The sequence below is a fragment of the Chelonia mydas genome, chromosome 10 (assembly GCF_015237465.2).
Source record: "Chelonia mydas isolate rCheMyd1 chromosome 10, rCheMyd1.pri.v2, whole genome shotgun sequence".
Lineage (NCBI taxonomy): Eukaryota > Metazoa > Chordata > Testudines > Cheloniidae > Chelonia > Chelonia mydas.
In genome coordinates, this window is record NC_051250.2 from 13,568,232 (window position 1) to 13,582,418 (window position 14,187).

General features: G+C 44.2%; 1 protein-coding gene across 2 annotated transcripts in view; it reads left to right on the forward strand.

Moving 5' to 3' along the window:
- The window catches only part of PRKAR1B (protein kinase cAMP-dependent type I regulatory subunit beta), a 119,405-nt gene that overhangs the window by 18,816 nt on the left and 86,402 nt on the right, over window positions 1-14,187 (forward strand). For both annotated transcript variants that reach the window (XM_037911446.2, XM_043524331.1), the window contains 2 exons: window positions 4,220-4,390; window positions 10,266-10,357. In XM_037911446.2, coding sequence (XP_037767374.1) covers window positions 4,220-4,390; window positions 10,266-10,357 — 263 coding nt within the window. The remainder of the gene's footprint in view (window positions 1-4,219; window positions 4,391-10,265; window positions 10,358-14,187) is intronic.

Consider the following 14,187-nt stretch of genomic DNA (forward strand, 5'->3'; position numbering starts at 1 on the left):
ATTTTTTTGTTTTATACTGTATTTGGGTTTAAAAGGTGTGTGGATTGTGATATTATTTTACCTCACTGAGCCTTTTACCTTTTATGAATCTGTACTGGACTAGGGGACATATTAGTTATTAATTCTTCACAAATGCCTATTATACAATATACAAAAAAACAAGAGAAAGCATATATTTAGATATTGCAAATAAATCATTTTCTGTATTAATATATGCCATGTATGAAAAGACAGTGTTAAGTGCAAAGTAACGTTATATAATTATTTACCTGACTATCTGGTTTTAAGAGTGTACCTTTTATTGTACTTTCAGAATTAAAGTGTTACAAGCAGAATATTGTCTTAGAAGGAGGATGGATTTATAGGTTTGCAGTCAGGTGTCTGGAGAAACTGTATATAGTTTTGGCCACCCAATGAACAGAGTTTATTATACAACTGGAGAATTACATGAAGTTAAAAATGCAGTGTGGGTTATTAATATTTGAAATTCTTCAAAAATATATCAGTTTGATGTTGGTAAACAGGTATTAATTAAAATTAGAGATGCACAGAACTTTTGTATGTTCTTTAAGAATGTTTGCTTTGCTGTCGCTGCATGCTTCTACTCAATACAACGGTGAATCCAGACACTTACTGTGTGTGTCGTGGGGAGGAATCTGGTGTGAATGTTATGTATGATTCACCGTTCTGAGACTGTATGAAAATCCAGTCTAGCCATCCTCTAACCGCATGATTTATAGTTTGAGATAGAATTGCAGACATTTTCAGTACCTGGGAGCTCTACTTTGCAAGGTGGTGAATACTCCCATAAAATCAGTTTGTTCTGTGCCTGTACAGCACCTAACACAGTGGGTCTTGCAGTAGTGCCTTGGATTCCAAATAATAAAGGGAGCTCGTCACCCACAGGAGCACACTTGGCATGTTGTGGAATCAAGCCTTTCGTCAGCCCATAAGTTGTATTTCTCTGTTGGTCTCCAGAAAAATTCAGTAGTCTAGATCTTAAAAATTATCTTTGACCAAAACAAGGATGTGCTGGGAGCTGTCATTTTGAATGATGCAGCTTGAGACATACTAATTTGTGCCTTAACTCAGGCACCAGCAATACAATCAGGTTTGATGTAAAAGGTACTTTTTGATAAGCAGCATAGCTGGATTTGTCAGACATTCATAAACATCGATGGCAAACCATGTATTAATCATCTGTTTTTCTTACAAGCTTTAAAGTTGTGGACATGTGCCAGTAAAACAGGACACATTTTATGTAGCAAACTCTTTTCTGGTGTCATACCTGATGAGCTAACTATAACTCATTTCCTGTGTCAACAAAACCAACTGGTTAAGATGTTAATTAACCACATGACTATCACTGGTACCCTCATCCTTCCTCCTCCACTCCCTCCATGTATTACACACAAATTAGATAGGAATGTCCAAGGCAGGGGCTGTTTTTTGTTATCACCATCTAGCACAATGAGGCACTAATCTTACTGGGGACTTTGAGTGCTACTGTGAAAGTAGTTTTGTTAAGTTAAATTCTGGGGAAGTTAAACAAATTCAGTGGATCATGATACAATTTGATAAACACCATTCACTGCCACACACATTTGTAACTCCCAGGACTTTTCCCCCATACTGTTTCTCTCCCCCGTTAGTCCCTCTTTCAGGGATTCCCCTTGGTTTTCTATATTGTTTTCCAGGAGTGGCAATTTGGAACACAGCCTTTCTTTTGGCCAGCTGGCACTAAACCAGTCATCAATTTTCATTGTGTCCTCCGGGGACTGACTCAGATCTCATTTATTCAGTTTTTACATGGATGTAACTCCATTGACTTCAGGGGAGTTGCTTACACTGTTATAAATCAGGAGTGAGATTAGAATTGGCCCCCAGCAGTGGAGATTCCAGAATATGCAACCTCTTGAAAAAGGTCAGCCAGCATTTTTGCTGTGTTCTGGTTGTGGGAAACCTGGAACAGAGCTTCTTGCAGAGGTACAGTGGTGTGATTAATGTGTGGCTTTTGATTTAGACTCTTTTATTAAGAGAAACATAGTCATGACAAAGTCTGTTCTTTTACTCACTCCTCCATGAGTATCTTCCCATGGGAAATTCAAAGCTTCTATAGATCAACTGGAAAAAAAAAGATTTTGGAACGTAAGTGATAGTAGGTCTCAGTCTCTTCCCACAGCAATACTAAACCATTGAAAGCAAGGAAGATACCTTGGTGGATAATTGGTATGAGAGACAGAGTCAGGTCTAGTACTTTGGCACTTTCTTATGCATTATGCAGTGTAATAGTGTCCTTAATGGATTAGGTGGCCTAGTGGTTAGCAAACCCAGTGTCACCTCCTAATCAACTTTCTAATCACACAAGACCAAACACCCTAGCCCTACCCTTTCCCTGAGGCCCCACCCCTTCCCAGAGGCCCCACCCCCCACTCACTACATTCCCCCTCCCTTAGTGGCTCGCTCTCCCCCACCCTCACTTTCAGAGGGTTGGGGTGCAGGAGGGGGTGAGGGCTCTAACTGGCGGTGCAGGCTCCAGAGTGGGGCCAGAAATGAGTGGTTCAGGGTATGGGAGGAGGCTCTGGGCTGGGGCAGGAAGATGGGGTGTAGGAGGGGGTGAGGGCTCTGGCTGTGGGTGCATGCTCTGGGGTGGGGCTGGGGATGTGGGGTTTGGGCTGCAAGAGGGGGCTCCAGGCTGGGAAGTGGGGCCGAGGGATTTGGAGTGAGGGTGGGGATTGGAGTGTGTGGGGGGGTGAGGGCTCTGGGCTGGAGGTGCAGGCTCTGCAGTGGGGCCAGGGATGAGGGGTTTGGAGTGCAGGAGGGTGCTCCAGGTTTTGGGGGGAGCTCAGGGCTGGGGAAGGAGGGTGGGGATCGGAGTTGGGGTGTGGGCTCACCTCGGGCACCCCCTGGTCAGCAGAGTAGCGTGGGGACTAAGGCAGGCTGCCTGCCTGTTCTGGCACCACACTGTGCGCGCCCTGGAAGCAGCCAGCAGGTCTGGGTCCTAGGCGGGGGGGGGCCAGGACCCAGGAGGCTCCCCGCGCTGCTCTCACCCGCAGGCACTGTCCCCCCAGCTCCCATTGGCCGCAAACCGGCCAATGGGAGTTCAGACCCCGTGCTTGGGGTGATGGCAGGGTGCGGAGCCCTCTAGCCCCCCGCTTAGGAGCCAGATCTGCTGGCTGCCTCTGGGGCGCAGCGTGGAGCCAGCCAGGACAGGTAAGGGCTATCCTGCCTTCGTGCCGCAGCACCGCCAACCGCACTTTTAACAGCCCCCTCAGTGGTGCTGACCAGAGCCGCCAGGGTCCCTTTTCGACCGGGTGTTCTGATTGAAAACCGGACACCTGGTCACCCTACCTCCTGGTGGATAGGTCTTGCAGTTTTGGTCCTCCTTTAATCAGAAGTGCGGTAAAGGGGGCAGGTGGTTTGGGTCCCTCTTGTAGCACAGCAGAGATAGACTAGCCCAAGCCTAGGGCTGCCAAGCCTCCAGGATTGGCCTGGAGTCTCCAGGAATCGACATGGACCTCCTGGTGACTATTGAAAGCAATCTGGGAGATTTTAATAGGATATTTTAAGAAAATGACATGACGTTATGTTGAGGGAAAAAAAAAAATCTCCTGGAATAGCTTCAGTCAGAGTTGGCAACCCAGGCTGTTCACTCCACCAGGTTTCGACCCAGGGCCCTAGGAGAGTAAACAGTGTCTGGACCCTAAGGTGTCCTCTGAGTTACCCTCCTCGGGTCACTTTCTACTGCTGCTTTCCTCTCTCAGCTTACATTCATATGGCCTTATTCCCTCACGGAGGCTTCTCCAGTGCCCTTGTCAGGAGCTTCAGGGTAGGTCTGTCTCCTCCCCAGCCTCCCTCCTTCTGAGCTGGGTTCCTTCCTTTTCAACCCTTTCTCCATTTGGAGCATGCCCTGCAGGGCTAGAGAGGCGGGGCTACCAAGGCTCAGTACTGTCCTTTCACCCCTTCTAGCCCAGTGTTGGGTTTGTGTACCCCATCACATGCAGATTATGCTGGCTGGTTTTCCTTCCTGCGGTTCACTAGTGTTTAATTGTCCTTCATCAGAAAACACAAAAGTGCACAAATGTAAAAACATTGATTAAGATGTAGAAATGAATAAATTGCTCTGAGTTACCAAAAAGAAATATACCAAGTTTTATTTAGGGTGGCAGCTACATAGCTATGAAGGGAAAATGCATCTGTGTCTTCTTTTCACTTACAGGAAGAATGCAAACAAATATTGGCTCGGCAGAAATCTAATTCCCAGTCAGATTCTCATGATGATGAGATTTCTCCTCCTCCTCCAAACCCGGTGGTGAAAGCTCGACGCAGAAGGGGAGGTGTCAGTGCTGAGGTGTACACTGAGGAAGATGCAGTTTCTTATGTTAGAAAGGTAACGTATTAGCATCTATTTGATTCTGAAGTATATGTTACAATCAAGTGATCTGTTTGCATTTTACTCTGTAAAACATCAGTTGCAATGGTTGGGTCATTTTATATTGCCACTTCTTCTGAAGAAATGCCAAGCACAAATTAAGAATAAACGAAGCAAGAACTAGAAGTTTACAGTCTGTGGAAGCCCTGGACTCTACTTCACGGAGCTCTTTCAACCAAATCAATTTATGTTTATAAAATTAAATGTGTTTAATCTTTGGCAGGTAGTCCCAAGAGCATGGACTTTTATTCATCTTCCCATTAACAGACATAGGCTTTAGCCCCATCATAATCTTAAATTCCCCTCCAGCCATTATTTCAGAGTGCCATGAGATGTGCATGGCAATTTACAGGCTCATATAAGACAACGAGATCAGTGCCCTGCAAAGCTTTCATGAAAAGGTGGATACATTTTACCACACTAATGCTCCTGTTTCAGTCAGTTTGCTGGGAAAATTCCCAATGGAAGCACCTCAGGGTATAAATCAGGGGTCTCAAACGCAAATGACCACGAGGGCCACATGAGGACTAGTACATTAGCCTGAGGGCCGCACCGCTGACCATGGCCCCCCACTGCCCCAGCCCCGCCCTTACTCCACCCCTTCTGTGAGGCCCCGCCCCTGGCCCGCCTCTTCCCACCCCTTCTCTGCCCCCGTTCCAACCACTTGAAGCTTTTCTGTTGCAAAATTGCCACCCCTAAGTCTGTTACTGAGTGGCCAGAGAGGTTGAAGTGTTCTCCTACCAGTTTTTGAATGTTATGATTCCTGATGTCAGATTTGTGTCCATTTATTCTTTTGCGTAGAGACTGTCCGGTTTGGCCAATGTGCATGGCAGAGGGGCATTGCTGGCACATGATGGCATATATCATCTTGGTAGATGTGCAGGTGAATGAGTCCCTGCTGGCGTGGCTAATGTGATTAAGTCCTATATGGTGTCACTTGAATAAATATGAGGACAGCGTTGGCATCGGGCTTTATTGCAAGGATAGGTTCCCGGGTTAGTGTTTTTGTTGTGTCGTGTGTGGTTGCTGGTGAGTATTTGCTTCAGTTTGGGGGGCTGTCTGTAAGCGAGGAGTGGTCTGTCTCCCAAGATCTGTGAGAGTGAGGGATCATTTTTCAGGATAGGTTGTAACTCTTTGATGATGCGCTGGAGAGGTTTTAGTTGGGGGCTGAAGGTGACAGCGAGTGGCATTCTGTTATTTTCTTTGTTGGGCCTGTCCTGTAGTAGGTGACTTCTGGGTACTCTTCCGGCTCTGTCAATCTGTTTTTTCACTTCAGCAGGTGAGTATTGTAGTTCTAAGAATACTTGATAGATATCTTGTAGGTGTTTTTCTCTGTCTGAAGGATTGGAGCAAATGCGGTTGTATCTTAGAGCTTGGCTGTAGACAATGGATCGCGTGGTATGTCCTGGATGGAAGCTGGAGGCATGTAGGTAAGTATAGCAGTCAGTAGGTTTCCGGTATAGGTTGGTGTTTATGTGACCATCGCTTATTAGCACAGTACTATCCAGGAAATGGACCGCTTGTGTGGATTGGTCTAGGCTGAGGTTGATGGTGGGATGGAAATTGTTGAAATCATGGTGGAATTCCTCAAGGGCTTCTTTTCCATGGGTCCAGATGATGAAGATGTCATCAATGTAACGCAAAATAAATACAAGGTGGGACAGATTGTTAAGCGTAGGGAGTTCGCACATGTTATAGGAGACCACTTAAAATGAAGTGGGCACTTAAACACGTTTGCAAAGGAGGTGCGGTAGGCAGAAGAGTGCGTTACAAATTGTTGGAATGGGCCATAAAACTTCTGTCTCTGTTAAATCCATGGTTTTTAGTTCCCAGGCTCATCTTTTGAAGGTGTTGTGCAGATTATTTCTGAGCATGTAGGTCAACTCTTACATCACTGGCATGGATTTATTTTTATCTTCATTAGATGAGGTCTTTCATTATCTAATTAGACTTCCCACATTCATCTTCAGGTTTTTCTAATTTTACATTAGAGATTCATAAAGTATGAAACTTGGCTTTGCAGAAGCTTTGCATATCTTAGATGAATCAATAAGTGACACCAGAAATACTGGACATTATGGGCCAGATTTTCAAGTGTTCAGTCCCCAGAGTTGGGTGCAGGTGTACAAAACAGCTCTGCACCAGCATCTCCTATTGTGACATTTATTGCCAAATTTTCAGAATAGCTGAGCACCCAGTGTGCTGAGCTCTGTAGAAGATCTGGCCCTAGCTGTGGTTTCTGAGCTCTCTAAAAATGTTGTCCTATAATACATAGTATGGTAATATTTTTAATTAGAAATATTAACTTGTTAAAAATTAACATAAATATTTGCTATCCTGCAGTGGATCCACATAGGCTGCATGGCTCCCTTTCCAGGATTGGCCCATGAATGCCAATTTACACATGTGCAACTGTTTCATTAACTTCATTAATTAACTCCATTGCTTTTGGGTGTCAACATTATTGTAGGCATCTGGTGTCAGTGGGTGAAAGGATTTTCTTTCTTCACCAACAAATACTGGCTAACAATTACCTCCAGGAATGGGGGGGAAGCGTAACAGCTGTTGCTCCAATGCCTGAAGTAGCTCTTCCACCAAAGAGAGTTTATTTTATAGGAGTACATTTTGACAACCATTATTTTTGGGCGGGGTATTTTTTTCTGGTCATGAGTGTGCATGCCTTTGTCATCCTCTGGTGGCATGAGCTCGCTGACCGCTATTGCGTCTTCCCTCACAAGAAACAGACACCTGGGAGAGCTTTCAGCCTAAAGCCAATTAGAGAAGAGTATTCTTCCAGCATTTAAGTCACATAATGCTGGCAACTACCCAGTACATTTTTAAAAACTCTATAGTTAAACTGTTAATGCATGGCACTGTTTAAAAAAGCATTTTCATGACACTTTAAAAGGCACTTTCAACTACTTAGTATCTTCTCTCCACAGTTCTTAATCTCTCCTTTAGAAACTTTAAAACCCACCGCAAAATGACTCTCTGATCATTACGGGCCCAATCCAGCTCTTCTGAAGATCAGTGGAAGTGTTCCTCCATATTCCTTTGGATTGTTTTCTTATGTTCCTAACTGAACCTGAAATGAACACAACTTTGTTTGTTTCCTTCGGTCAACAATGATGTCGGTACAGGCTGGCAATGGGGCTTGACAGGCAGTTGCTGCAAAGCTCGAAGACAGTACAGATTATTTTTTGTGTTCTGCATAGAGATGATATGCTTTTAATTTCTTAGAAGCAGACTGTGTTTAAATAATATTCTAGGGGGCTATTTTCCTACCAGGTTATTTGTAATGCTAAGAAATAAAGAACTCGGAGGTTGTGTTGGAATATTTTCTTCGGTGTCATCAGCACATGAATTTACTCAGGATGTTGCAGAAGTATGGGTGATAGAGCCACCTACAATGCACATATGAAAGGAAAAAATGACATGTGCAACATCCAGGATGTTTCCAGCCTCTCTAGAATCATGCAGCAAGAGACCAGGACTGGAACTCACACCAGTGTTTCTCTGGCAGGGTAGGACACTAACAATAAGCTCTGAGCTTTTCTCATAGTGAGCTAAGTTTTGTCTAACTCTTATTTTGATATTAGGAATTCTGAGTCTCTACTCAAGTGAAGGTGAAATGTTGCCTTCTGATAAGTATATGCGCTTGCATTGACTTCCCTACACCTTTGAGTAGAGGAAATCAATGGGAGGTGTGTTGGTGAAGATAGAATTCAGCCTTTGAGCCTTTACCAAGGTGACTGTCACATTCTTCTGTACCAGATATGGACTGGCTACAGAGCTTGCTCATACAGACCAGATGTGTTCATCATAAGATCCTTTAATTCTCTGCCAGCTATGGCAGAAGTTTGTTTAAATAAGGTATTTTACACATAGTGCCACCTAGTGGCTAAACCATATACTATAGTTTAGCATTCCATTATAGACAACGGCCCTTTTCCTTAAAATAATTCTAGGGTTGTTCTTTGTTCGACACTGCAAGAGGGTTGTCATGCACCAGTTCCCTCACTGGAAACAACCTTCCTCTGTCTGGGTTGGCAATATGGCCCTCTGGCCTAATCAAGATCCCTTCCCTGCCAGATTAATAAGGGAAGAGACGAACAGCCGAAAACAACCCTTTCTCACATTGGGAAAATGGCTTACTTCTGCCTAAATTAAAGAGGGGTTAGGGAAAAACCAACAATAAAAACCCCAAGCCCAAGGCCTGCTCTCACTCTCGTCTCTTGGGATTTTTCCCTGCGCAGTTTGAAAGGAAAAACAAAAAGAAGAAGTTCATTCTTTTTAGGCTGCCTCTCACTCACAGCCTCTGTGGGGTCAAATAGATTCTAAACTAAGCAAAATAAAGCTCATCCCTTTTGAGGGGAGGAAGGTCCTTACGGAAGCATATCTCCCCTCCTCACTTATTTCTTCCCCTGTACTCCCTTAAGGGTCCTTTTACATGGAATGAGAGGAAGACTTCCCTTTCCTCTCACCTGTCTTCCCCTCCTGAGTGTCTGTGGCTCCTCCTATGACAAAGTGTTAACCTTTTCCCTGCTAGATCAGGATAATGTCTGTCTACTCTGTCACAGACAGATCCTAAAATACTGTAAGATGCTTTACTTTTCAGACTGTAGACTTCATTGGTGATATGAAAGCCCGCTCTTTGTTCTGTGGGATTTCTGCAGAAACGTAGATCGCTCTTCCTTTGTGATTATACTTCAGAACTCAAAATATTTTCCTTTAACTTAATTAACTTAGTTTCTTTAACTATTTTTTGTGTGGGAGATTGGAGACGCTTCTGACATAGGAACATGTCCAGTAACTCAAATAATGCAGGAGTTCTCTGTGTTTCATAAGATTGTGTCAATTGCCAGAATATTTTTTCATCATTATTCATCCTGGAGCATCTTTAAGACAAGGGGAGCAGTGAAGCATTGCCATACATTCCTGTCTCTGACTTGTTTTTCCATTACTCCCAGCCTGGTCCTGTCCCTGCATATGATGTCCCACATCTAGTCAGTGGTCAGCCTGTAGGTCGGACTGGCCTTGGTTGCATTTGCATTATTTTTTCTGGCATTCTATCATCTGTTTGATACGGTGTCCCCATCATTGTAATCTTTTTAATTGCAGCCAATCCTGAAGCCTAGTTTCACATCCTACTCTTCCGATAACTTATTCATTTGTCTTAAAATCGTTCTATGTTGCACCTGCTATCTTCTGAATATCTCTCCTGCCTCCAGCCTTCTAATGTCTGCTTCCTTTAATGCATCTGCTTCCAGATCATACAATAATGCTGTTAATAAACTGGCTTGATATTATGGACTGATAAATAACAATTTTTCACAATAAAAAAGAAATAGGGCACATGTTTGTATTTTTTAAGGCAGAGAAACATCACTCATAACATAAACTGTTTTATGTTTAGAGGTAGATTGCTTCTGATGTTGCTTTGGGGAGAGAAAGTGTGTGGAAAGTGTTTTCCTCAGTCTATTAAAAAATACATGAAATATGAAAGAAGTCTGCATAGCTGCTGTCAGTTCCTGCTGAATTTTTGCCTTGTACTGTATAAGGATATTTTATGAGGTGAGGAGGGGCAAGAGGAGGAGGGGCTCCCATACATACCTGTTCTGATTGTTATATTAGTAACAATAATTCTTGTGCCCAGGCTGTCAAAATTGCAATGTATTGCTTTCTTGGTGGTTTTATATTAAATTCTAAATCTGACTCAGCAATTTGAAACAAGCTGCATCCATGATATTGAGTAATGCAGTTTTTTAGACATCAAGATACATAATGAAACAAAGCCAGAACTTTAACTTTGTGTGTTTCTTTTTCCCCACAGGTTATTCCAAAGGACTATAAAACAATGACTGCTCTGGCAAAAGCCATCTCCAAGAATGTGCTCTTTGCTCACCTTGATGACAATGAGAGAAGGTATGAGGAGGTGTTCTTATTATCTCAGCTTTTTGAATTAGTGGAATACATTACTTGAACTAAAGACAAATCCTCCACAAAACTTGACGCATATGATATTGCAGCCCAGAAAGCTTTATGGGACTTCGAACCTCTCCCATGGGGTATTGGTGGATTTAGACTGTGGCCAGAGTCTTCCTAGCCCTTATGCAGGGACAATTGGGGGTGAGTAAGGACGGGATGGCCAGTGGAGCTTCTCTCCCTTGCATGAGCCATGTAAGATCCATTCGGAATAGCAGTTCCTGAATTGAGGGGTATGCAGGTATCGTTTTGTTCCTACTTCCTGGGAGAACACGGCAGCCTGGAGGGGGCCGGGAGCATAGGAAGGAGTGAAGCCATGGGCAGGTGCTGGCCAGGTGGCCAGGGCAGTGTGTGTGTGTGTGTGTGTGTGTATAATGCTGAATCACAGAGCAGCTGCAGAGCTTCTCCTCGAAGGGTCCTCCAGGCTCCAAGCCCCTTATATGGTCTTGCCAAAAAGTGGAGAACTGGATCTTCTTTTCCTCGTTCTACCTTTTCCTCACCTTCCCAGGCAGGGAAGCCCTACAGATTGTGTGGGTGGAGGGTGCACAGCTCTCTCAAATTCAGCGAGCACTCCCTTCCCCTTTTAGGGCAGACCTGCTTCTGCTTCCAAGGATTCCTAGGATTTGACCCTTAGTGAGATTTCTTACTCTGTTTTCTTTCTAATTCATATTGTTTATCAGTAAGGCTAAGGTTTTGGCATGGTTATTTTTAGTAAAAGTCATGGACAGGTCACGGGCAATAAACAAAAATTCACAGAAGCCGTGACCTATCTGTGACTTTTGCTGCTGCGGCTCCATGGTTTCCCAGCAACATGGTGGCTGGGAGCTGTGGAGTTCCCCCTCCACGCACAGTGGCTGGGAGCTGCAGGGATATTTCCCAAAGAGAAAACGGGACACCCCCAACTGCTTGCCCGAGGCGTCCCCCTCGTCCCCCACTACCACGCATGGCTGTCACCCATCGCTGGAACCCTAAGGAGGGCCCCCTCAGGAGTCTGTCACCTTTGCTGGAACTTTGCAGGGGGCCCTGTGTTGCTGCTGTCACCTGTCGCTGGAACCCTGCCAGGGCCCTGCTGGCTACCAGCTTCAGGGTCCCGCAGCCTTGGGGCTGAAGCAGAGAATGTCACTGAGGTCTCTAGAAGTCATGGATTCTGTGACTTCCATGACCTCCATGACACAAATGTAGCCTTATTTATCAGCTAGGAACTAAGGCCTTGTCTACACAGGAGTTTTAGCATGAGTAGCAACACCAACACAGTCCTTCAGCGAGGCTACTCACATGCTTAGAGTTAAGCACACGTTTATTTACAGATTCCTACTTATACTAGACATCAACTAAACATCGTCAGAGGCAGTTAAACAGTCTAATTACCATAAGATGCCATTAGAGTGCCACTCTCCAGAGTAATTAGGAGGGCATTAACTTTCTATATAATACCTTCTAACTTTCCCAGCTATTTAAGTCCCAATACATATCTGCCGTATAAGACTATTAACATATGCAAGCAGTGGAAGAGTATTTTCACCACCCTCAGGTACAAATTGAATGGACAAGTATTCATGGCTAAATGAATATTTTAAGAATATTTCAGCAGAGAAAAAATGAAGGAAAGAGAGTTTTGCTTTCCCAGGTTTAAATGGCAGGCGTGGCTCAAGGTGATGGCCCAACCCCTGTATACTATTGCCCACATCTCACCTAATTCTGTGAGCTAGTGTCCCTTGTCCTATTATGGGTACGTGGACATAGGGAAGGGAAAGTGTGCAGGGAACATTTCACCTCCTTGTGCACACCACATAAGGGTTAGAGACATTCTGTCGCTCCAGTCTGGGGAGTGCAGGGATTGCTTTCTCCCTGGGGAGCAAATGACCCCTAAAGGAGCAGAAAAGAGGGAGGGCCATTCCCCCTTTGCGTCAGCCCACCAAGCTGCAGAGAGGCATGGTGCAGCTTGCACATTCCCCTTTGCTGCCAGATGTTTCAGGAGAAATTCATCCTCCTGGTGTTCCCCTGCAGCATTCAGTTCTGCACCATCCCCCTGCGTGGGGATGGAGCTCCATGCCACAATCACGCCCCGTAGCGAGTACGACAAGCTCTCATCCACATCAAAAGAGATGGAAATCTCAGAAGGACGTATACATTATGCTTTTTTCAGACAAGGCTGCTGTCTGCAATTTGGTCTCTGAATTTTAATGAATTTCGTCTTGACATCATACTTCGTTACTCTAGTCCGGTCTCATGTTGTCAAGTGCTGAGAAGTCAGCAAACCGGGATACACTGCTGTCATTGCTGCCACTCTGCATCTTACTGATGCAAGCATGTAGCTAAGCAAAAGCAATCGCGTATGACTTGTATTTTGTCCTCTTCAGAAATATCTAAGTTTCTGAATGACTGGCGATCCTGGGGATAATATTTCATTTCCTACGCTGCAGTGGTTTTTTTCTGCAACCAGCTTCTCATCCTGCAGTGTCTGTGATAATTGGATCATTATTTCATTGTCATCCCTCTTCCAAAAGTGGGTGCTAGATAACCATTGTCACCCACAAAACAAATAAACAAACAAACACAGTGTAGAGCTGTTGGTCTCTTGCACTTTTCCTTCTTGTCAGAATCAACTCTGCAAGAGAACTTTATTTTTATCTGCTCCATGGCTGAGTGGTCAAGGAGTCCTGTGGATTATTCATTGGTCAGAAGCTGTGGAGGTCCTTACGTAGGATGTAAGACCCCAACTCAGCATGGTAGTGCAATGTAAATTTTCCCATTTCCCATGTATACTTTGACTGCTATGGGACTACTCACATGCTTAAAATTAGGCATTACTTTGCTGAACTGGGGCCTAAGATAGCATAATTGATGTCATTATTGTGGAGAATCTATAATAGCATCCTTTCCCAAATACGGTGCTACAAGTAACAGGGATCTACCTCCGCCTCCATACACGAAGTAATGTAATGGTATACAGAAAAGGGCTACAAGCAGCAGATAAAATGCAACTGCATTGGTATTAAACAGTGCTCAGTTTAAAATCCAGGGGCTGGTTTCCCCGCAGAGCTTTTGGTGAAATGTTCTCACTTATCTCTAGACTGCCTACAAGCTTAAAAGAGAGCTCTGCTCTGAAAAAATGACTAAGGACTTGGTCCTGTGTCATTGGAGTGAATGGGAGCTTTTCCATTGAGTTGAATGGGAGCAAGATTTCACCCCTAAGTGAGCTGCTGGTCTCACTTGGCACAGGAAGACTACCCCAGCATAGGGGCTACAGCAGGATCAGAGGAAAACGAAGATCAGCTTTAAGCCATGTGTGCACATGCATGCATACTCACTCATCTTGTGCTACCTGCGCTTCATCCTTAGCCAATGATCTGGCCTGTTAAACGTACAGCCAGACCCCACATACACTTACACTGATGTCCCAGAGACCCATTGCTGACTTCTTGTTACATTGGCAAGAAAATTAACAAACCATAATACCTAAAGGTAAAGCAATGACAGTACTTCACAAAACATACTCATTATACCTTGACAAGTGTTGTCTAGTTTTAATTATTTATCAGAATATTGCATAATGAACTAGCAGATGCACTGGAGTACATTTTTATAAGAATAATGAAGTCTTAGTAATGTGCAAACTCATCACAGGGTAACATCTTAAATCTTGGCTGAGACCATTTTTTGTGTGTGAATTATAAATGAAATAGATTAGTGAGTTGCTACGGACACATGGAGATTAAAATGAGAAAAGGATTCCTTCCACCGTTAACAGATGATCTTTAGTTGCTGTC